Here is a 25231-nt window from a genome sequence, read left to right on the forward strand (position 1 = left end):
GGCACCTGGGTGGCTCAGTGGGTTAAGCCGCTGCCTTCGGCTCAGGTCATGATCCCAGGGTCCTGGGATCGAGTCCCACATCGGGCTCTCTGCTCAGCGGGGAGCCTGCTTCCCTCTCTCTCTCTCTGCCTGCCTCTCTGTCTACTTGTGATCTCTCTCTGTAAAATAAATAAATAAAATCTTAAAAAAAAAAAAAAAAGAATGCTTTATGGGCAGCGATCCTAGAAATCACAGTAGGGTTTAAAACCATTTAGATACACAAGACACTCAGAAGGTCGAGGATCAAAGAACACATCAATGCTCCCACAAAAATAGTCGTGTGTTAGTGGTAAGTTGTGAAGTATGGCATTAAGTAACTTAAAAAGAATTATAAAACCACATTTGGTCCGCAACTTTTTAAAAAGCTGGTGTATATGTCAAGATTATCTCTATAAAGACATCATTTTCACCTTCTGAGTAAAGGGAGAGCTACAGTTTATTATCTCCATCTGGTTTTAGATCCTTCCAGAACGCCCCACTTGAGGGTTTAGGGAGCTAGATATTTACCCACCAAGTCCTGTCAGATACTGGTTGAGAGTGGTTCTCAGCATGAGTGTTAATATCCTAGCATTTCTGACCTGTCCTCCAGGAGGGCAAAATGGGGGGCAGCAGAAAGTGCACTCAGACAGAGACACAGATGTTGAGATTTAGAAGTTAGCCAGCATGCACAGAAATGGCAAGGGCAGAAAGACTACGGGCAGGCACTGAGACCATCCATGGTATTTACGCCACAATCCTTAATCTATGGGAGTCTTTCCCTAACTCGGGAAGAAAAGAAAAATCCTTCACCTAAAGGCTGCAGAAAAAGGATTGTGAAAAGGCATTTTTCTTTGCTGAACAGTACAGGCATTCCCCTCAAGAGAGTGTTTATGGTACAAAACAAGTTACACAGTAAGAAAAAAACTACCAAAAAAAAAAAAAAAAAAGAAAGAAAAGAAAAAGAAGAAGGAAAAAACCTACCAAATCCTCATAGTCATTAAGGTTTCTGTAGTTATACAAAAGAAACCAAGGCTACTGGGCATCTGTGTAGCACAGTAGGTTAAGTGACCAACTGTCAGTTGTGGCTCAGGTCATGATCTCAAGGTGGTGGGATGGAACCCCACATTGGGCTCTGCACTCATCTTGAGCCTCTCTTCTGCCCCACCCGTTCATGTGTGCATGTGTGCCCACTCTCTTGCTCCCTCAAATAAATCAAGAAAGGAAATAAAAGAAAGAAACTGAAGCTGTAAACAAGCCGGCATGGTGTGCTGTTTTTCTGTATGAGTGGAGAAGGCTACAACTTCTAACCATAAAACGTTCTCAAGACTGACTCTTTTACAGGGGGTAGGAGGAAAATGTGAACACAGAATGTGTCTGTAGGGGTTTCTGTTCCCTTCTTCTTTTGGAATAGCTAATGATACAGTATAAGCAAGAAACTGTGGACTGATACGTACATAGCGCTCTTAAAAAAATAATCTGCATTTCTTTCCAAACAGAGCAGTCTTTCAGAGCATGTTGGCTCTCTAGTAGTGTTTTACCTCTGCCCAGGCCACAGCTGTCCACTTCTAGCACCTGGTAAGAACATGGATGAATGAGTTTTTATTTCAGAACTTAAAAATAGAATCAATGAAACAAGATGGGATTGGGAGGGAGACAAACCATAAGTGACTCTTAATCTTACAAAACAAACTGAGGGTTGCTGGGGGGAGGGGGGTTGGGAGAAGGGGGGGTGGGGTTATGGACATTGGGGAGGGTATGTGCTTTGGTGAGTGCTGATTCACAGACCTGTACCCCTGGGGATAAAAATACATGTTTATAAAAAATAAAAAAGAAAAAATATATCTACTAAGTATGGGTCATGATCCCAGGGTCCTGGGATCGAGCCCCGCATCGGGCTCTCTGCTCAGCAGACAGCATGCTTCCTCCTCTCTCTCTCTGCCTGCCTCTCTGCCTGCTTGTGATCTCTGTCAAATAAATAAATAAAATCTTTAAAAAAAAAAAAAGAATTGAACCACATATCAGAAAGAGAGGGGATCAGGGAACATTGGAATTTGAGCATGACAGCTCCCACTGACTAGATCTACGATACTGGAATTACTGTTTTGTTTTGCAAGGTATCCTAACAGCATTCTGGTTATTTATTTTTTTAAAAGGAATCCTTATGGAAACACGTGCTGAAGAATTTTAAGACAGAATGACATACTGTGTGAGATTTTCTTTAAAATGATGTATGGGGCTCCTGGGTGGCTCAGTCGGTTAAGCATCCAACTGGTGGTTCTGGCGCAGGTGGGAGATCAAGCCCTGCATCAGGCTCTGTGCTGAGCAAGGAGCCTGCTTAAGATTCCCTCTCCCTTCCCCCTCCCCCTTGCTTTCTTTCTCTCCTCTCTGTAAATCTATAAAATAATCAATCAATCATCCTGTGAGATACAAAGGGCAATGGCTGTGGTATAGCTGAAACAAGATTAACTATACTACTTCTCTGCTACTGGAATGCTTAAAAATTTTCCATAGTGAAAAGTTAAAGAACAAATGGGGGTGGGGGAAGGGAAAAGAAAGTTTATTTTTCTTCCCTGGTAAGCTTTCATCACATCATCATCATCATCATCATTATTATTTTAGAGAAGAGGAAAAAGAGAGGGGAAGGGGGCAGAGGGGGAGTGAGAAAGAGAGAGAGAGAGAGAATCTTAAGCAGGCTCCATACCCAGCACATAGGCTGATGCTGGGCTCCATCTCACGACCCTGAGATCATGACCTGAGCTAAAATCAAGAGTCAGATGCTTAACTGACTGAGCCACCCAGGAGACCCTGTCCTGGTGAGCTTTTACCATGAAAAGCCCTACAGATAATTCTGTTCCACTAATTTACTAATATATAGGTGAGAAATCAGCCATATTTCAACTTTATATTGCTTTTTCTCTTTACTAAATATGAATCTTTAAGGTTGAAGAATTAAATCAAGCCTGAATTAAAGTGGATGAGGTAGGAGACAAGCCATACCTTTCTAAGAGTAAGAATGTTTTTCAAGAGCAATAAAAAGCCATATGTAAATTACCATATTTTTTTTGCTCTAAGAGTTTTCTTCAGTCATACTAAGTAAGAAAAATGTGCTTTTGTGATTGTAGCAAACACCCAAAACTGTTTTAAAGAAGTAATGTGACCAACAATAGCTAGTGAAAAAACATGGTGCTTAATAGTAGATATTTTTTAAAAATCCATATAAAGATAAAACCTCAAGGGTAGTCTCCTAAAAGCAAACAAATTTCTTCTGACACAATTAGAGAAGAAAAGCAGCAGGAAGAGAGAGAGAAGGAAGAGAAGAACAAAAACAATTACTAGGGAGGTAAACAAGTTGCGGTCACTCCTGTTGGCACCTTCAAAAAACCTCATTTATTTTAGGACTTTAATATCACTAGTAGTTATATCAAACAGCTTGTCTGCTAAAAATAACAGCTTCTCTTATATGAGACCATGGTTTCTCATCCTTGACACTACTGACATTTTGGGCTTCGTGGTTCCTCGCTGTGAGGGGCTATCCTTGTCCTGTGCACGGTAGGATGTCTAGTGGCATTCTTGATCATTAATCAGATGCCACTAACAGTCAGCTGTGACAATCAAAAATGTCTCCAGAGCTGTCAAAGTTGCCCCCAGTTCAGAACTACTGCACTAATTATATAAAGATACACACCTAGAAAGCAGAAGTTTAAAAATATATTCATAATCTGCAGACAATGATTAGGTAAGTCCATCAGAGAAAGACAATTATCATATGATCTTGCTGATTTAAGGAATTTGAGAAACAAGATAGGATCATAGCAGAAAGGAGGGAAAAAAATAAAACTAGAAGAAACCAGAGAGGGAAACAAACCGTAAGAGACTTTTTTTTAAAAAAAGGTTTTATTTATTTATTTGTCAGAGAGAGTGAGAGAGCACAAGCGCGCGCACAAGCAGAGGCAGCAGCAGGCAGAGGGAAAAGCAGGCTCCCTGCCGAACAAGGAGCCCTGCCGAACTCGATCCCAGGTCCCTGGGATCATGATTTAAGCCAAAGGCAGACGCTCAACAGACTAAGCCACCCAGGAGTCCCCCATAAGAGACTCTTAATTTCAGGAAACAAACTAAAGGCTGCTGGAGTCGATGGGGTGGGAGAGATAGGGTGGCTGGCGGATGGCTCTGGGAAAGAGTACATGCTATGGTGAGGGCTGTGAATTGTAGAAGACTGATGAATCACAGACTTTTAGCCCTGAAACAAATAATACATTATATGTTAATTAAAAAAAATAATAATTCAAAAAAAACATGCATGAGGGATGCTAGGTGGCTCAGTAGGTTAAGCACCTGCTTTCGGCTCAGGTCATGATCCCAGGGTCCTGGGATCAAGCCCCATGTCAGGCTCTCTGCTCAGTGGGGAGTCTGCTTCTCCCTCTCTCTCAGCTGGCTACCCCCCCCCTGCTTGTGTGTGCTCTCTCTCTCTGTCAAACAAATAAGTAAAACATTTAAAATAAAATGTAATAAAATAAAAAGAAATAAAGTAAAATGAAATAGGGGAACCGGGTAGCTCAGTCATTAAGCATCTGCCTTCAGCTCAGGTCATGATCCCAGGGTCCTGGGATCCCCACATTGGGCTCCCTGCTCAGTGGGAAGCTTGCTTCTTCTTCTCCCACTCCCCCTGCTTTTATTCCCTCTCTCGCTGTGTCTCTCTCTGTCAAATAAACAAATGAAATATTTTTTAAAAATAAATTAATTAAATTAAATTAAAACAAAACATGTAGATGGGCGGCTGGCTGGCTCAGTCAGTAGAGCTTGCAACTCTTGATCTTGGGGTGGTGAGCTCAAGCCTCACATTGGGTGAGGGGCTTACTTAAAAAAATAAAAATTAAAACAACAACAACAAAGAATATTAATCCCTTTTTAAAGTAATAAATCAATTTTGAAGTCTTAAGCTTATTTTTCCCATAGGGAATTACTGTATTAGAACTATCACCAGATCAAAAGAATACAGTTTCAAGCAATAAAAGTATAAAGCCAACCAAGCAATGTGTCTTCTCTTCCTATAACAAGGGGCTACATGGCAGAGAAAAAAAAAAAAATCAGCTACACTGCATTTTCTCAATTTTAAATTTTGATAAAAGAATACACTTATGTTCAAAGAACCAGAGACAAAAACCATGTCTGTGTGCAACAATCTTGCATGGGGTTTAAAAATAAAAAAAAAATGGCAATAAAGTTATTTGAAACAGCCGAAGAAAATGACTTTCAAAAAATTAAGATAGTTTAAAACAACTAAAATGGTTTTAAATTAACATTATTTCAAGACTTAGTTTTAATACTTCAAGTACTGTTAACACTGTAAAATTGATTTTACCATGTTGTAGGTTTTGTAAAGAAGCCAAAGTCTTCCTAAGATCTTAAGTATACATGAATCAAAACAAAGAACCAACTTCATAACCCGGAGGCTATAGAAAATCAAAAAGGAAAAAAGAGAAACACATTCATACAGCGTATCAGTCCCTCCAGGTATAATAAAAACCTCCTAAGTTGTTGTTCTTCTTTTTTTTTTTTAATTGTATTTATTTAATTGACAAAGAGAGACACAACAAGAGAGGGAACACAAACAGGGGGAGTGGGAGTGGGAAAAGCAGGCTTCTGGCGGAGCAGGGAGCCCAACATCAGGGCTCAATCACAGGACCCTGGGATCATGACCTGAGCCAAGGGTAGATGCTTAACAACTGAGCCACCCAGGCACCCCTCCTAAGTTCTTCTTAACAGCTTTACAAATCAGAAAATGAGCAGTATTGAGATAAAAACTGAATTTTAGGAACAACAAGCAAATAAGACATACGATAAAGATAAAAACTTGAGGCTTTTTGACATTCTCCATGAAAATCACGAACAAGGATACAGGGAAGACAGGTCCAAAATAAAGTTATTTAACAGAGGTCACAACCGCAACTTCCAGTAGATTTTAGGCAACAAAATTTTTTTATTAACATATAATGTATTATTTGCCCCAGGGATTCAGGTCTGTGAATCATGAGGCTTACACATTTCACAGCACTCACCATAGCATATACCCTCCCCAATGTACATCAACCAGCACCCTAACCCTAACCCCAACCCCCAGCAACCCTCAGTTTGTTTCATGGGATTAAGAATCTCTTATGGTTTGTCTCCCTTCCGGTCCCATCTTGTTTCATTTTTTTTCCCTTTCTAGCCCCCACAACCCCCTGTCCTACCTCTCAAATTCCTCATATCAGAGAGATAATATGGTAATTTTCTTCCTCTGATGAACTTAGCATAATACCCTCTAGGTTCCATCCATGTCATTTCAAATGGCACGATTTCATGGTTTTCGATAGCTGCACAGTATTCCACTATATAAACATACCACATCTTCTTTATCCCTTTATCTGTTGATGGACATCTAGGTTCCTTCCAAAATTTGGCTAGTGTGGACACTGCTGCTATAAAAATTGGGGTGCACGTGCCCCTTCGGATCACTAAATTTGTATCTTTAAGGTAAATACTCTGTAGTGCATTTGCTGGGCCACAGGGTAGCTCTATTTTCAACTTTTTGTGGAGCCTCCATACTGTTTTTCCAGAATGGCTGCACCAGCTTGCATTTCCACCAACAGTGTGGGAGGGTTCCTCTTTCTCCACATCCTCACCAATATCTGTCTTCCTGATTTGCTAATTTTAGTCTTCTGACTGGTGTGAGGTGGTATCTCACTGTGATTCTGATTTATATTTCCCTAATGCTGAGTGATGTTGAGCAATTTTTCATGTGTCTGCTGGCCATTTGAATGTCTTCTTTGCAGAAATGTCTGTTCATGTCCTCTGCCCATTTCTTGATTGGATTATTTGTTCTTTGAGTGTTCAGTTTGATAAGCAATAAAATTAAAGCAGAATTCATGAGTAACAAAACTGGAAACTTAGGTTACTTCAACAAATTCATAGCAATGACTAAAACTGATGAAAAGCCAAATGTGTCAATATTCCTTGCATAAACTATAGATCAATTCTCCTGAAGAATAATACTATAAATATTATCTGACTCGTATTCAAAATACTGACAGTGTGATTACTACAATACAGATATAGAAGAGACTACATTACCAAAATAAAAAATGTATGGGTGGCAAGGCTAACACAAAATTTAAATGTCTTCTTTTATCCTTATATTTTCCACTGATGAATTAGGTATTTTGCACATAGGACTGAATTTCTTAGGTTTCTCATTAATAATACTTTTGTTCACATAATTTATACTAAATTCTAGGGAATTAAAAAATTCGTGTAGTAAAGAAACAACAAAACAACAATAAAAAGGCTTGTCAAGATATACTCTACACTAAAAAATAAAAAATCTCCATTCAATACAAGCACTGAACTTTCCTAGTTACTACAAATTTAGATGACACTGCTTAAACTGTCTCTAAAGAATTTTGTTTTCTTCTAATAAATATCTAAGTCCTGGAGATCTAATACTGTACAGGGACCACAGACAATAAAACTCTATTGTAAACACTAAACTTGCTAAGAGATTAGATTTCAAATGTTCTCAGCACTAGAGGAAATGTTAATTAAGTGACGTGATAGAGGTTTAGCGAATGCTACAGTGGCAGTCATGCTGCAGTATAAATGTTCACTTCAACATACTGTACACTTACACTTATACATACAATGACAATACATGTCAATTATATCACAATCTTAAAAATTATCCTTATTTTCTATTTTCTCCTTTCTTTTGAAGTGATAATTTCCAAAATACATTATTGTGCATCAAAAAAAAAATTGTTTTCTTTTTTTTTTTTAATTTTATTTATTTATTTCACAGACAGAGATCACAAGTAGGCAGAGAGGCAGGCAGAGAGAGAGGGGGAAGCAGGCTCCTTGCGCAGCAGAGAGCCCAATGCGGGGCTCGATCCCAGGAACCTGGGATCCTGACCTGAGCCAAAGACAGAGCCATCCCACCGCCCCAAGAATTCTGTTTTCTTGAGTAAAATTGTTAAGACTTTTGTTGTAAGCAACGGCAGACTCTCAAATGAGTCACAATAACATACGCACTGAACTCCAGAACAATGGTTACCTCTGGATAGGGAGGTGGGATGGGACGAGAAGAAAAAAAGGAATGTCAGCTGTATCTAGAACATTTTATATCCATTAAAAAAATATGGCAAATATAAACAGTTCTGAACTATTCTATACAGTTTATTATAGGCTTGAAATATTTCATTTTAAAAATCAGCCTTAAATAACTTGTGATTCCAAACCTTAATTTCATCCTTCAATTTTTTTCTCCGCACCTTCATCCCCAAATTATTAAATCTACAGTGTGTACCAACCGTGCATTTATGCATGCATACCTAAATATGAAAAGAATACAAACATGCCTTTTACTCTCTTTCCAGCCACTGAATAAAGGAACATTTTCTGCTATTAGGTTCAACTTCAGAGAGCAGACCTGGTTCAGGCAGTTGGCAGAAATTTCAAAGCTGAACCAGCCACAAAACTTGCTGGCAGTTCAGGAAAAATACAAAGCACTAAAGTCATACATTTTTGCTTCAGTTTTTGCTCTTCCTGACAAGAATAAAATTGCCAGAAACTGGTAGGATTCCAAATGTTCAGTTCCGTGGCATAGCCGTTACTCAAGAGTAAGCAAAAAATCCAGCTTCCGTACTCCTTCCACAGAGTCTTTGCACATAATTCACTGGAAGAGTGGAAAGCCTGGGGGCAGACACACAAACTATAGTTATCAGACTCAGGTATCTACTTTCTCAAAAATGAATGGAATAAGGCCAACATTTCCAAGAAACAACCAAGAGCATTTGATGCCAGTTAATAAAATTCAAACTTTCAAAACATGTATACCCACCCATCATAAGCTTGACAGCTATCTAAAGACTTTCTGATTAAATCAGTGATGTTAATAAATGCAAATTTTTGATATAAGGAAACATGTCAACATGTGGAAGAAGTGCATAGCTCAGTGAACCAACATTCTCCAAATGATGGACATATGATGTTACAAAATCACACGTACGTAAAAATCCATTCACAAAGTACTAGTTAAAACCTATGGATTTATTTTCTTTCTTTCTTTCTTTCTTTTTTAAGGATTTTATTTATTTGACAGAGAGAGAAGACAGAAAGAGAGCAGGAACACGGGGAACAGGAGGCAGAAGCAAAACCCCCTCTGTGCAGTGAGTCCGACATGGAGCTCAATCCCAGAACCCTGGGATCATGACCTGAGCAGGAGGCAGATGCTTAACTAACTGAGCCACCCAGGCACCCCACAACCTATGGATTTCAGTGTAACAGAGTATTAAAAGTTTACTGATCTGGGTTTAAACTCTATACTGCAACAAACCTTTAAGAAACTACCCTTACAGGGGCGCCAGGGTGGCTCAGTGGGTTAAGCCGCTGCCTTCAGCTCGGGTCATGATCTCAGGGTCCTGGGATCGAGTTCCGCATCGGGCTCTCTGCTCAGCGGGGAGCCTGCTTCCTCCTCTCTCTCTCTGCCTGCCTCTCTGCCTACTTGTGAACTCTCTCTGTCAAATAAATAAATAAAATCTTTAAAAAAAAAAAAAAAAGAAAGAAACTACCCTTACAGAATTTTGGTATAGTAGCAAAAGAATACGCACACGTATCTGAAAATTTCATTAATTACTCCTCCCTTTCCTAACTTAGTATTTGTAAGAAATCAGATTTCCTACAGATACTTCAGCCAAAATTAACATACCGCTATAGACTGAATGCAGAAGTGGAGAGGAGAATCAACTTGTCTTTTAAGCCAGATATGAATGTGAAATACATTTCCATCTACTTCTTTTTTGGAAACAGGGCTATTTTCATATAAATATTATTTATGTTAACATGTAATGTATAGGTGCCCTGAAACCAAAAAGTTCAAGAACCATTGCATTGAAGTGATACAAAATAATTATTAAAAAAATAACTACAGGGGCGCCTGGGTGGCTCAGTGGGTTAAAGCCTCTGCCTTCGGCTCAGGTCATGATCCCAGGGTCCTGGGATCGAGCCCCGCATCAGGCTCTCTGAGCCTGCTTCCTTCTCTCTCTCTGCCTGCCTCTCTGCCTACTTGTGATCTCTGTCTCTCAAATAAATATATAAAATCTTTAAAAAAAAAAAACTACAATTATGATATATAAGGCTAAATAAAACCTGACTCCCATTGCATGGTAACTAGTAACAAAGCATATAGTGCTGATCTAATAAACAACAGAATGTAACTCATGTGTAAAGGCAGTGATAAGAAAAAAAATTCAACAACAGAAGAATCAGCTGTAGTATGAATGCTAACAACCACATACACATATATGTAAAGCTTAATCTACCTCTGCAAATCATACAGCTAAAATCCCATTCTCAACAAATGGGGGAAACATACCAAGTTAATGTTTCCCACTAACAGTCAAAAATTCAACTTTAAATAAAAATACTACCTATATTTATCCTTTATTTGCCTTTACTGCAGAATAATCCACACAAGGCAGATTATAAATTCTACAGTATTTCCAACATGATTGATAATTCAGCATCTCCAAAGAGCATTCCCACAGTTATAACAGTTTTCCTCCAATTTAAACTAATGTGTTCTAAGACAAATATGTGTTGGTATATGTTACCAAATTCAGGCTTGACAGTAAATTAGACAGGCCACCACCAAATATATTCACACATACTTCCAATTATTTCAGCTGCTTTATTATCCCAGGAAGAGGTATTATAATGTGTACAGTGGTTAACCAAGTGTTACAGGACACACTGCTGAACTACTCTAGTTAGCAAAAAGAAAGTAAAGGAATCAATTGTGCCAAAAAATGTAATGAGAAAGAAAAAAACTGAGAAAGGAATTTAATATTCAATTTTGAACCTCAAATGTCTTAAGAAACTTTGAAGGAAGTTATTAATAAACCGTCTCACTTAAAAACCATTGTAGAATGTACCTTTAGAGTAGTAGTAATTCTTTGGGGAAAATAAACTATTTTAACACCTATGCTTTAATACACCCACCCATTATTGGCCAATCCTAGCCCAGACACAACGGTGATAAGCACAAGACATAGTAATCTACCCATAAGGTTTAATTCAGGAGTAAAATGACTAATACAAACCTTACTGTCAAGTAAGTTAAGTACAGAGCCAACTTAAAAATAAATTAAAATATTAAACTTGAAAGTCCCAACTTCAACTCAGGACTCCTGATTGCACTTTCTGCTTTTTTCCCCCAGATAACTCACCACCTTCTAGACTGCAAAAAGATTTACTCATTACATTTATTATTTGTTGCTGTTTCCTTTTACTAAAATGTAAGCACTAGGAAGGCTGGGTTTTTGCTCACTGAAGTATTCCAAGTCTAAATAAAAGAGGTCCTGCAGACAGTAGGTACAAATATCAGTTGCTCAATTAATGAACTGCTGCAGAGGGGTCAAAGATAATGAAAACTTAGAGCAAAACCACCACCATGGTCCATCAGTTTTAGTCCTGCCCATCTCTTCCAATATTTTCTAACTCAGTTATGGTCTCCCCACTTACCCAGATGCTCAAGCTGAAAAAGCCTGGAAACCATTCTGGGCTTCCCACTCATCCAATTCTCCCAGTTAATTCATCACCAAAAGCTGTCAAAATTACCTCTCCTATCTTTAGAACAGTATTCTCTTTTCCACTTCCACTGCACCAGGTCAAACTTTTTAATCTCTAAACTAGACTATCAAATCCACAACTGAGCTATTTTGCTTTGATGTAACCAAGACTATTTAATAGCTTTTTAGATAGATTACGATGAAGTATGACAGGTAGGAGAAAGCAAAGTGAAGAACAGGCTATTTGGAGGCAAGAAAAATGCATTCTATCTTACCTTCTTGCCTCCTATTAAGGCATGCTTACTTCAAGGTCCAGCTCAAATATTATCTCCACATTTGAAGTCATTCCCAGTTCTTTCATTTACTCTTTTTTCTTCTTTATACACAGCTCCATTAGAGCACTTTCTGTAGTGAGTATACCAGCTGCCCAGCTGAATAGAACTCTGATTTTTTTAATTAAATATTTTTATTTATTTACTTGAGAGAATGCAAGGCAACAAAAGCAGAGGGAGAGGCAGAGGGAGAAGCAGACTCCCCACTCAGCAGGGAGCCTGACAAGCTCCATCCCAGAACCTGGGACCATGACCGGAGTAGAAGGCAGATGCCCAACTCACGGAGTCGCCCAGGTATGCCAGTCTAGCCTTATTCTAACACAGGGCCCAGCATTAAAAAAAATCTGTTACACAGATGAATGAACAATTCTAGGCTAGAATTTGCAATTATAAAGAAAACCCAAGTTTGAACAAAGATGGGGTGTAAATTACAAAGAAATCGAAGTTATTTAATTACCAATAGTAGCTAAAAATACTAAACCAAAGACCCAAGGGGAGAAAAATAAAGACCAAACACATGAAGAATTTCTCCTTAGACAAAGGCAGAAAGATAAGGATATTAGCTAATAAAAATATTTAACAGGGAAATAGATTTAGAATTTCATAGAGAAATGTGGACCAAAAAAGGGGCCAACCCAAAACAGTCCTTAAAAATAAAACATATTCCCTCAGATAGGAATACTCAACTAGAAATAAATTGTGTTCATAAAACACTCATTAAATGAATGCAGATTGTATTAAGGAGATAATGTAAAAGATATCATCAGTCTCCTCAAACTCCATTCCCACAAAGATGCTCTAATATGTAGAACTGAATCATTAGAAAAAATTGGTTCAAGGAGGCCTCTCAAAAACCAGCAAAATGTGTATTATAGAAGGAATAAAGTTATTAAAATTAAACTCCTAACACATGGAACAAGTGAGGTTTTAACTCTTCTTATCAAATTCTACATTTTATAAACCCACAGACTATTAAAAAAAAGTGAAGAGGGGCACTTGGATGGCTCAGTAGGTTAAAGGCTCTGCCTTCTTCGCTCAGGTCATGATCCCAAGGGTCCTGGGATCAAGCCCTGCATCGGGCTCTCTGCTTAGCAGAGAGCCTGCTTCCTCCTCTCTCTCTCTGCCTACCTCTCTGCCTACTTGTGATCTCTGTCAAATAAATAAATAAAATATTTAAAAAAAAAAAAAAGTGAAGAGCCAAGAAAAGCAATTTTTTATAAGCTGGTACAGCTCTATGCTTGAGGGAAAACATAAAAATATTTAAAATAATGCCAGCTTTATGCATATTTCATTGTAAAATAAACGGCTTTACTCACTGTAAAATGGTTCAGTTATTCACACTTTGGCCAGTTCATGATCAACCAAGCTAATACTAGAGTGTGGACTCTAAAGCTTTTTTGGGTCACCAATGAAAGCTACAGTCCTGTTCCCCAGAAAAATATGCATATTTTAGAATTTCATAGAGAAATGTGGACCAAAAAAGGGGCCAACCCAAAACAGTCCTTAAAAATAAAACATGTTTCCTCAGATAGGAATACTCCAATGTGTGTGTGTGTGTGTGTGTGTATAAATACAAAATTCAAAAGATATATCTTTAGAATTTTAAGTAGGCTCCATGCCCAGTGTGGAGCCCAGTGTGAGGCTCAAACTCACGAACATGAGATCAAGACCTGAGCTGAGATCAACAGTGGAATGCTCAACCAACTGAGCCACCCAGGCAACTCTACATCTAACATTTGAAATATGTCATGCAATTACAAGCCTCTGCTTTCTATTCATGACTCCCTAGAGATTCAAGGCACCCAGCTGTAGAACTGAGACCTTAAAGATTAGAAATGGCAACTGACACAGTGCCCCTCAAGGAAATACACTGTTAACAACGGCAACTCTACAGAGCTTTTTCTCAGACATCCAAGCAATCAAAAAACACCAAACATAAAAATCTCTATTGGCTGAAGTTAATCAGATGATACACAGACAAGCTAAAATGCATGCACATGCCTTAAAATAAACTTGAAACCTGAAGTGTTTAAAAGTAAGATCTAATATAGGAGTACCTGGTGAGCTTAGTCAGTAGAGCATGTGATACTTGATCTTGGGGTCATGAGTTCAAGCCCCACACTTGGCCTGGAGCTTACTTTAAATCATATATACGTATACATATACATATATAGATCTTTAAAAAATAAGATCTAAAATTAATAACAGTAATAGCTAATCGTTACTGAGCATTTATTATGTAGAGTGCTATTCTAAGTGTTTTAAAAAATTCTTATTTAGACCTAAATATAAATAATTTTTATTCCATTTCACAAATAAGGAAATTAAAGCACAGAAAGTTACAAGGAGAGCCAAGGAACAATGACATGAAACAGAAATGACAGAAATTAAGAAAGAAAAAGCTCCTTAGGGTGTGAAGCATCTAACAGTAACTTAGATCTGCATTTGTATCACCACAGTTGGACAAAGCAAGAACATATTGTCCAAACTCCAGAAGAAGGATGACAATCTTGATCCTCTTCCATATCCCTGCCAAGATAATCCTTGTAATACCATATTCACTTTGGAGTACACTGTAACCAGAAATATGAACACAAAATGTTCAAAAAGAGCACAATACTAACTAAAGGATTTATAAGATTAAAATGGAAGATGAATTTTGAGAGTAACAAACCTCACCTTTGTAAACCACTATCTTTTGTATCATAATATATCATGCATTCGAAAAATGAGCAACTTAGTAAAATGTAAAAAAGCTGAAATAAGGTACCTTTCTCTGCAAGTGTAGTTCAACTTTTGTTCAAGGTTCTGCCTCCTGTTTCCTGTTTTGGTGCCATATGCCTCTTCTACTCCATAGACAACCACAAAAGTAGAGAAAACCTCACGGGTTCAATAGGTCTTGCTAAATCTTGCCAATCACAAAAAAATTTCGAAGTCCTTGGATATACCTATGCTATGCCCTGCATAACGCGGCATACAATAAATACTTCTTGAGTAGCTGAAACCTCTCCAAGAGAAAATGCATGTGCTTAACATTTTCTTCCTCCCATAATACTACATTACAAATTTATAGCAACAGAATAATGCAATAAAACAAAATTTTTATCTTAAACCACATGATATAAAAGTTGTAATTTATCATTTGGGTATTTTTAAAAAGATTTATTTATTTTATAGAGAGAAAGAGAGCAAGAGCAAGCAAGGGGAGGGACAGGGGGAGAGAAGCCCCACCCCCACCAACCTGAGGCTCCAGTCTCAGGACTCCGAGATCACAATGTCAGCCGAAATCGGGAGTCTGATGCTCAACAACTGAGCCACCCAGGCACCCCTATAATTTACCATTTTGTTACACTCTATGTCCAAGGAGGGCGGTGGGAAAAAAAGACTGTCTTTTTGATCAGTTTATACAGCTACTTGGTAATCTAAGACACCACAAAAGATTTATCTGAACATACTCTTTTTTAAAACAATAACATTCTTAACAATTATAATTTCTTACAGCTTTCTTTGTAATATTTAAAGAAGATACAACAAAACCACAAATCATTTTCTTTAGACAACCAATAAATTTTTTAAATTAGATATGAGAAGTTAGCTCCACTAAAGTGAGTTGCCCTGCTGCATTAATAGTAATAGTCTAAATTCAGGTAAGGTTAAGAATCAAATAACAATGAAAATAAACATAGATGTACACTGCAAAAAAGCTCCTTCTATATTTAATTCACAAACTGAAACACCTGCTCCTGATTATTGAACTGGTAAAATATCTGAGAGCACATAAAATTTATAAACTATACTTAACACAGCTTATTGGAAGTCAAAACCAATTACAAACAGTTCATCTCTCTGCACTAAAAAGTCCCTCTTCATACTGAAACCCACAAAAGCAAAAACTCTGACTAAAATATTCCCTAATATTAAGAGATTTTTTTAAAGCACAACTTATAGTTGCTGAATATTGATTTACCAAAACAGGCAAGTATGACCTTAACTTGGCAAAACTCAGAATACTGTTTCTTCAACATCCTAGAAGACAGCTTGATGCACCACAATCTGCCATCTGCTTTGTTCTATTTCTTCATACCCCAAATGGAAACTAAACCCTCGAGTAATAGCCAAAATTTCATTAATCACAGGAAAGTACTTAGAGAAATAAAATAAATAGCATGATATGAATAGAGATAGAACAACAGGTAGAGAAGCCTTGGTAATGACCTCAAAGTCTATGTTGAGACAGAAAATCTATACAACACATACAGGAATCACATTAAATAATTCTATTCCCACTTACCTGATGAGCTCTCAGTAAAGACTGTTAATGTCTGTCCTCCAACACTTTGTAAGACAAATGGATGTTCTCTAGGAGTGCTGACTGATGCTGGTTTTCCACCAATGTCGTGAATATTTGCAAGATCCTCATTCAAAGTAAATGACACCTAACAGACACATTAACAAGAGCTTATTACAACAAGCTTAAGTATTCAAAGTATCATTCACAGAAATTCTGATTATAAAACAAATACTTTTAAAAAAACGTGTATCTTTGTTTCTAGACATTAAAACATTTCTCTAAAACTGATGAGTAAATATGTGATATATTAAGGGTAATAAAATATTAATTACTCTTAACCATGAAATTCTTGCAACATTGTTTGTTTGACTTTTTCATAATAAAATTTTGGGAAAATGTAAAAAATAAAAACCCATTTCTCTAAAACTTTATCCAAAAAACCTTTAATACTTCATCATAAAAAGAGAATCCAGGGGCGTCTGGTGGTGCAGTCAAGTTAAGCAGCTAACTCTTGGTTTTGGCTTAGGTTGCGATCTCAGAGTTGTGAGAGCAAGGCCCACATCAGACTCCATGCTCACTGCAGAATCTGCTGAAGACTCTCTCTGCTCCTCTCCACCCCAAATAAAATAAATAAATCTTAAGCAGAGAAAGAGAATATATTCCCATTTGTCAGAATAATGAAACTAATCTACTATTATAAAGATAGGTGACAGCTTTCAAATGTTTTCTGTGGTTTACGGCTGAAGAAATTCTATTTCCAAACAGAAATAATTTTTTTTCCGTTAAGGTCTGTGAATTCAAAGGATCGTATCTTGTTACATTTATATCCTTATAAATACATATACTTAAATATATATTTAAATATATAATAAATATAAATAAATATATAGCAAAATGCCTGGCACATAGAAGGGAAACAGTATTTGCTGAATGAGTGTATATTTTAAGAGTATTAAGAAATCAATTATATTTAAGGGGGGGAAAATGAGGTATTTACTAAGAAAGCTTAAACACTCCCAAAAGCAGAGGATATATATATATATATATATATTTTTTTTAGGTTTTAATGACTAGTGTAGGAGTACATGGTACTATTTCATTTTTTAATATTTTAAAAAATACAACTAAATATTTACAAAGATAATGCAATATTGAGGTTTAGAATAAAAACCACATACTAGATGTTCTTTCAAAATGATTTTTGCTATATACCAGATCTCCCCAAAGGAACATCACTTTTTTTTTTTTTTAAGATTTTATTTATTTATTTGACAGGCAGAGATCACAAGTAGGCGGAGAGGCACGCAGAGAGAGAAGGAAGCAGGCTCCCTGCTGAGCAGAGAGCCCGAGGGGCTCAATCCCAGGACCCTGAGACCATGACCTGAGCAGAGGGCAGAAGCTTTAACCCACTGAGCCACCCAGGCGCCCCTGGGAACATCACATTTTACATCAGAAGATTTATAAACATGAAATACTAATCTCTCAACCACACAGGAAAGATTATGAACCATTTGTTAAATATTTCTCTACTATGTGATAGGTGCCACAATTACGTCCTAGACTTAATGGGTCAAAATCTAAAGCCCTGAAAAATCCAGACAAAAATGCCTCTGTCACACTGAAATAATGTTGAAGCATTACTGAAGCAACAGTAAGCCTCACAGTACCGAGATAGGATAGTTTAGGTCAAAGCAGAAAAATGCTAAGAATGAACAACCAGGACTCCATTCATTTACACAAAAGTGGCATTTACACTGGTATGTGTTCCTCACCATCAGCAACTAGTTTGATGTGGAGTTTTCCAGAATGCAAATACCACCTTCTTTTTACTATTACTAATACATAGTAAAATAATCTTATGTTTTAAATAAAATTTTCATAGAAATAATCTCACCTCAGTCCTTCCTTGACTCCTACAAAAGAAAGGAAAAACTTTTATTTAGATTTCATGTTTTCTTCAAGTGTACACTAAAAACTAAAAAAATAACACTACATCATATTTACACAGACTAAGACACTTACATAGATCAACTAATACTTACCCTTGGCTCTCCTCAACTAACCTACTTATAATCATACAGTAAAAACAAAATCACATTAATCCTATGTGTAGTTATTATGAGTTTGTATCACTTTACACTATTACAACCTGCCTAATATTTTTTTAAAAGATTTTTATTTATTTATTTACTTATCTGACAGACAAGAGATCACAAGCTTTTAACTGAGCCACCCAGGTGCCCCGACAACCTGCCTAATATTTTAACCAAGCACTGATCTCTTTACAATTTCTATCTTTATTTCTACACCCTATGTAATAGTCTAATTTAAAGCCATATATTACATATCTACTATAAGCAAAGTACGGAGTCTAAGATCTCTGTCCTCATGGGGCACCTGGGTGGCTCAGTGGGTTAGGCCTCTGCCTTTGGCTCAGGTAATGATCTCAGGGTCCTGGGATCCAGCCCTGCATCCGGCTCTCTGCTCAGCGGGGAGCCTGCTTCCCTTTCTCTCTCTCTGCCTTCCACTGCCTACTTGTGATCTGTCAAATAAATAAGTAAAATCTTTAAAAAGAACTTTTTTAAAAAAAGATCTCTGTCATCAGCCAGAAGATATAAAAATTACATCTGTAACATTTTAACTAAAGTTAAATAAGAGAGCCCCAATGTGCCAGGATCAGATAGGACACCATTTCTTCCCTTTCAAGAGTTGAGAAAAAAAACCTGAGCTAAGTCTTGAAGGGTACCGGGATTTCAATAGGCTGAGACAGGAATATCTGAAGTATCAGCTGAGCAAATCCAGAAAGAGTCTGATCATGAAATGTAGTCACATTTGGCTGGAAGAATACACACTAAGGAATAGTGGGAGAACCTCAACGTGAGACAGGAATCCATCAGAACCCTAGAGGAGAACATAGGCAGTAACCTCTTCGATATCAGCCACAGCAATTTCTTTCAAGATATGTCTCCAAAGGCAAAGGAAACAAAAGTGAAGATGAACTTTTGGGACTTCATCAAGATCAAAAGCTTCTGCAAAGCAAAGGAAACAGTCAACAAAACAAAGAGGCAACCCACGGAATGGGAGAAGATATTTGCAAGTGACAGTACAGACCAAAGGTTGATATCCAGGATCTATAAAGAACTCCTCAAACTCAACACACACAAAACAGACAATCATATTAAAAAATGGGCAGAAGATATGAACAGACACTTCTCCAATGAAGACATACAAATGGCTATCAGATACATGAAAAAATGTTCATCATCACTAGCCATCAGGGAGATTCAAATTAAAACCACATTGAGATACCACCTTACACCAGTAAGAATGGCCAAAATTAACAAGACAGGAAACAACATGTGTTGGAGAGGATGTTCAAAAAGGGGAACCCTCCTACACTGTTGGTGGGAATGCAAGTTGGTGCAGCCACTTTGGAGAACAGTGTGGAGATTCCTCAAGAAATTAAAGATAGAGCTTCCCTATGACCCCACCATTGCACTATGGGGTATTTACCCCAAAGATATAGATGTAGTGAAAAGAAGGGCCATCTGTACCCCAATGTTTATAGCAGCAATGGCCATGGTCACCAAACTGTGAAAAGAACCAAGATGCCCTTCAACAGACGAATGGATAAGGAAGATGTGGTCCATATACACTATGGAGTACTATGCCTCCATCAGAAAGGATGAATACCCAACTTTTGTAGCAACATGGACGGGAACTGGAAGAGATTATGCTGAGTGAAATAAGTCAAGCAGAGAGAGTCAATTATCATATGGTTTCACTTATTTGTGGAGCATAGCAAATAGCATGAAGGGCAAGGGGAGATGGAGAGGAGAAGGGAGTTGAGGGAAATTGGAAGGGGAGGTGAACCATGAGAGACTATGGACTCTGAAAAACAATCTGAGGGTTTTGAAGACGTGGGGGTGGGAGGTTGGGGGAACCAGGTGGTGGGTATTAGAGAGGGCACAGATTGCATGGAGCACTGGGTGTGGTGCAAAAACAATGAATACTGTTACGCTGAAAAAAATAAATTAATTGGGGCGCCTGGGTGGCTCAGTGGGTTAAAGCCTCTGCTTTCGGCTCAGGTCATGATCCCAGGGTCAAGCCCCACATTGGGCTCTCTGCTCAGCAGGGAGCCTGCTTCCTCCTCTCTCTCTCTGTCTGCCTCTCTGCCTACTTGTGATCTCTGTCTGTCAAATAAATAAATAAATATTTCAAAAATGTTTTTAAATTAATTAATTAATTAATTATTTTAAAAAAAAGGAATAGTGGGAGATAAACCAAGATGGAGAACTGAAGCTAGAACATGGGATATCTTGAGTATTACAGTACAGAACATGAACTTTATTTCCTCAAGCAATCGAGAGCCGTATCACTTGAACAAAAGACTAAAGTACAAAACATGCTCCTAGAAACTTGAACCAGAATATATATAAAATGGATATGAACACCAGTTAGAATACTAATGTTTTTCCATCACACCAGGTCAAGTTCCAACCTGCCTTCATTCAGTGGCTCAACCACTCATTCTGTCATTAAGTGTCTACTCTACAACCATTAGGCATTTTACCAAGTGCATGGTATAGTATGAACATAGGTCTTTATCATCAAGAAGGTCCTAGTTTGGGGTGCCTGGGTGGCTCAGTCATTAAGAATCTGCCTTCAGCTCAGGTCACGATCCCAGGGTCCTAGGATCGAGCCCTGTACTGGGCTCCCTGCTCAGTGAGAGGCCTGCTTCTCCTTCTCCCACTCCTCCTGCTTGTGTTTCCTCTTTCGCTGTGTCTCTTATCAAATAAGTAAATATTTTTTAAAAAATCTTTTTAAAAAGGTCTTAGTTTAATGAAAAAAGATCCAATACATGAACAATATAAACTGGATAGTTACTTGATGACAGAGGTACAACACACTGTCATGAAAATGCAGATGGGAAAGCCAGCAAGAGATGAACAGAATGAGGGGTGAGGTCAACAACATGGAGGCATTACAGGTTAAGAGAATCCAATTAAACACAGACATGAGAAGATCCAGCATAGTCTTCCTTTTAAGATTTTCTTCTTAAAATCTTAGGGAGGGAGAAGCAGGTTCCCTGCTGAGCAAGGAACCTGATATGGACCTGATCCCAGGACCCTGGCATCATGACCTGAGCTGAAGACAGTTGCTTAGCAGACTGAGCCACCCAGGCGTCCCTAGTACATTCTTTCTAAAATCAGTGAATGGCAGGCAGGAGTCAGGTGGTAAAGAGCCTCTTAGGCCAAACTAAGAAGTTCAGAATCTTAAACAGGTTTGTTTCCTGCAGGACTTCTCAGTCTTTCACATATTAAAATGCAATGTTGACTCTCTTTTCATTGGGAAAGTACTTAGAACAGAAGTGAAGAAATTCTAAGATTTCACACAAAATATGCATTTCCAGCTTCTCTCAAAAGACTGGAAGATTTGGCAGCAATGCCCTCTCCGACCCCCAATTCAGCACAACAATCCCTAGGACATGCACAGATAGTCAAGCAATGAATTCACTGCAGTTCTTCCCCTATCACTTCTGGACCTGGCATCTAGCAGCATTTGGTTTAACTACCTTTCCAACATAGGAGCTGCAGTCAAAACAAAGGCAAAGATGCAGAGAAGGCCCCTGTAGAATGTTTACTGAATTGGAATGAGGCTGATGCAAAAACCCACATAAAAAGTCATGAAGGCTTGAGCCAGGTAATGGCAGAATGGGAGGAGGAGTGTGTGGTAGGGTATCCGAGCTGTCAGAACTGATGGAAGAGGAAATGACTGGAAATAGGCAGCAAGGGGGAAAGGACTGTTTAAAGACCATGCTGACATTTCTAGTCTGGGGGACTCAAAAAAATCACCCAGATGCAATTAGGGAACACAGGAGGGGATGACAACTTTATTTTCATGTATTTATTTATAACTTCATCTTAGCTGGAATGGTAAGAGATTGAAGAGCTCTGGATGAGTTCATTTTCCAGAATAAAAACTAGTCCTTGAAGACTTCAAGACTTATTTTTAAAGGATTACATATTCTTTTGTCTTGGTATATATATGACCTTTTGTTACTCAATATTACCAATAAAATACATCCTCTTCATGATGAACTACAGTTAAAATTAAAAACATTAACACAGTAATACCTTCAGACATAAATGAAGCAAACATGTGGCCCATCCTTTCACTGAATGCCTAACGCTGTGCAGTTAGTTTCTCCTTCATTACTCTGTGTCCATTTCTCAATACTCCACAGCTACTTCTTTATACTTCAGCCCCATTCCTCTGGACTTTTTAAAAAATTAATCATTTGTCTTTCCTTTTTGTTATTTTTAAATACATCTTAGATTTGACACCAATAGGAGGAGACTTTTCACTAATCAATAAAACACCTCGTTTTCCAAGGTAAGTGAATCAACCAAGTAATACCAAAACTTTTAACTGGTTCAAGATTTTTGAAAAAATTTTTATTTAAATTCAATTTAATTAACATATACTGTATTATTAGTTTCAGAGGTAGCATTCACTGATTAATTTAATCAGTTAATATGTTAATTTAATTAACATATGTTAATTTAATTAACATATACTGTATTATTAGTTTCAGAGGTAGCATTCACTGATTCATAAATCGCATATAACACCCGGTGCTTATTACTTCATGTGCCCTCATTTTTTTTTTAAAGTTTTATTTATTTAAGTAATTTCTACACCCAATGTGGAGCTTGAACTCACAACCCCTGAGATCAAGAGTCACACGTTCTTCCAACTGAGCCACCCAGGCATCCCTGGATTTTTTGGTTTTGTTTTGAATTCCTATTCATACATCCCCTTCTTGAACAATTCAGCTCAAAATTTCACCATCAGGTGAAGCCAAGCAAGGTAGGTATCTGCAGACTGGGTTGAGCAGGGTTAAGCATAGACTAAATGAGATGAAAAACAAGTACCAGGGGCAGAAGAGGTAGCCTGGGGCAAGGTGTCAGAGCCCCGGAGGGTAAGGAGGGCATCCCCACAAAGGATGGCTCAATGAGAAGTGTGTTAGAATGTAGCAGGGTCAGCTCATTCACATGGGAAGAAAACCTAAAGCCCGCTGCTGGGAGTCCTAGAGGGGTAAACAGGCATGTATATGAGGACAGGAGGGGATGACAGTCTGAATGTGCTGAAAAGAACATCCCTTTTGCAGTGGAGAACTGCAAAAGCAGCAGCCTAATAGGGGATGCCATAGCCCAAGTCAGGTGGGGAGGGCATTCACATTGGTGGGGAAGATGGGGTTCTAAACAAGTAGAACAGAGGCCCAAACAAGTAAGTGAATATGTATTAAATACAACAGGAACCAGGTTCTTCACTTTCAGAAAAGAGGTACAAACAGGAAAAGGGAGAAAACTGAAAACATTCAGTGGTGTTGGACTAGAACTGGATACTGGTGTAAATTTATTATTTTCAAAATATAAAAATATACAAATTAATATAGATGTAAATGTGTATGGTACATATACTCCCTAACTCTGTCCCTAAAGGGGTCTGGGAACAACAATGAGCACTTGTAGTATCCAGATCTTAACTTCTAAATATCATTCTCTAGAAACAACTAGGATCCATGGAAAAATATGGGACTTCAGGCTCAGACAGAAATACGTAAGATGAATCTATACCTTTTTTCTATGACAAAAAGTAAGTGTTCAAAGAATGACAAAGACAAGTCAAAAGGCCACAGGACTTACACTATTGAAATGTACACTGAGAAAGGGTTAAGATGGTAAATTTTTATTTGTTTTTACCACAATAAAGAAAAAAAATGGACATGGGAACCAGCTTAGGAGGAGCTTCCAATGGCTACATTTGGACAATTTCAACATCAGAATAAATGATGACTGTTAACAAATCGTGACCCATTAACTAAAACAGGAATCAAGAATTCATACTAACCAAGATAAAATAAAGTGGAAAATCTAATGAGGAATGGAATATTTACATAGTCCCAAAGTACCACCTGAGGCGAAAAGAATAAATTTACAATGAAAAAGCATAAGACTCTCCTTAATCAAGTGATCAAAGTTACCACTACCAGTAATGGGACAAAATGAAAACATGCAAACCTTGCTAGAATACAGTAAGAACCCAGCTTCACCTTCACTGATATTCTTGCCAAAGATACGTAACGCCAATGTACCCATGAAGAAACATCAAACTCAAATTTCATAAAATAATGGAGAGCGTTCATACAGAGTACCCAAGTCGAGGAAAGACTTCCAAATGTTCTAGATTTAAGAAAACTAAGAGACCTGACAACAGAATACAATTCAAGATTTTGCACTGGATTCTTTTGCTATAAAACAGGATGAAGACAACTGGCAAATCTTGAATAAAGTCTAAGGATTAGGTAGTACTATTTGATTTTAATCAACTGATTTGAAGGGATATGCTATGACTATAATATGTACAAGAATACCCTTTTTGTCGTAAAAAAGAAAAAAAAGCCCTCTGTACTGTTCTTCTAACTTTTCTGTAGTTTTAAAATAAAAATATTAAGGGACGCCTGGGTGGCTCAGTTCATTAAGTGTCTGCCTTTGGCTCGGGTCAGGATCCCAGGATCCTGGGATCAAGTTCCGCATCAGGCTCGATATGAGGAGCCTGCTTCTCCCTCTGCCTGCTGCTCCCCCTGCTTGTGTGCTCGCTCACTCACTCTCACACAAATAAATAAAACCTTTAAAAAAGAATAAAATTAAAGTAAAAATAAAAGTATTAAATAATTTCAAAATGGGCCCGGGTTACTTCATTAATACCCTACTAAGGATCTGAGAATATTACTAATTTTTCTCTGTAACAATGCTAAAATGAATATCCTCAATTTTTGCATCACTAACTTGTTACTTCCACAGGATAAGTTCCGTGAAAATGCCGGGTCAAGAACATGAATATGTTATTAGTTATTTCTAGCCTTCTCATTATCCCAGTCCCACTCTGCTGGATGAGTTTATCTGTGTCTTTCTATAAAGGCA

At 37.8% G+C, this 25231-nt stretch overlaps 1 protein-coding gene across 1 annotated transcript in view; it reads right to left on the minus strand.

Moving 5' to 3' along the window:
• GTF2F2 (general transcription factor IIF subunit 2) overlaps positions 1-25231 on the minus strand; it is a 154692-nt gene that overhangs the window by 110056 nt on the left and 19405 nt on the right. Inside the window, exons 3-4 of the mRNA XM_082700653.1 lie at positions 18136-18154; positions 16242-16386 (exon numbers count right to left, since the gene is read on the minus strand). Coding sequence (XP_082556779.1) covers positions 16242-16386; positions 18136-18154 — 164 coding nt within the window. The remainder of the gene's footprint in view (positions 1-16241; positions 16387-18135; positions 18155-25231) is intronic.

Source organism: Mustela nivalis, assembly GCF_964662115.1.
Source record: "Mustela nivalis genome assembly, chromosome: 15".
Lineage (NCBI taxonomy): Eukaryota > Metazoa > Chordata > Mammalia > Carnivora > Mustelidae > Mustela > Mustela nivalis.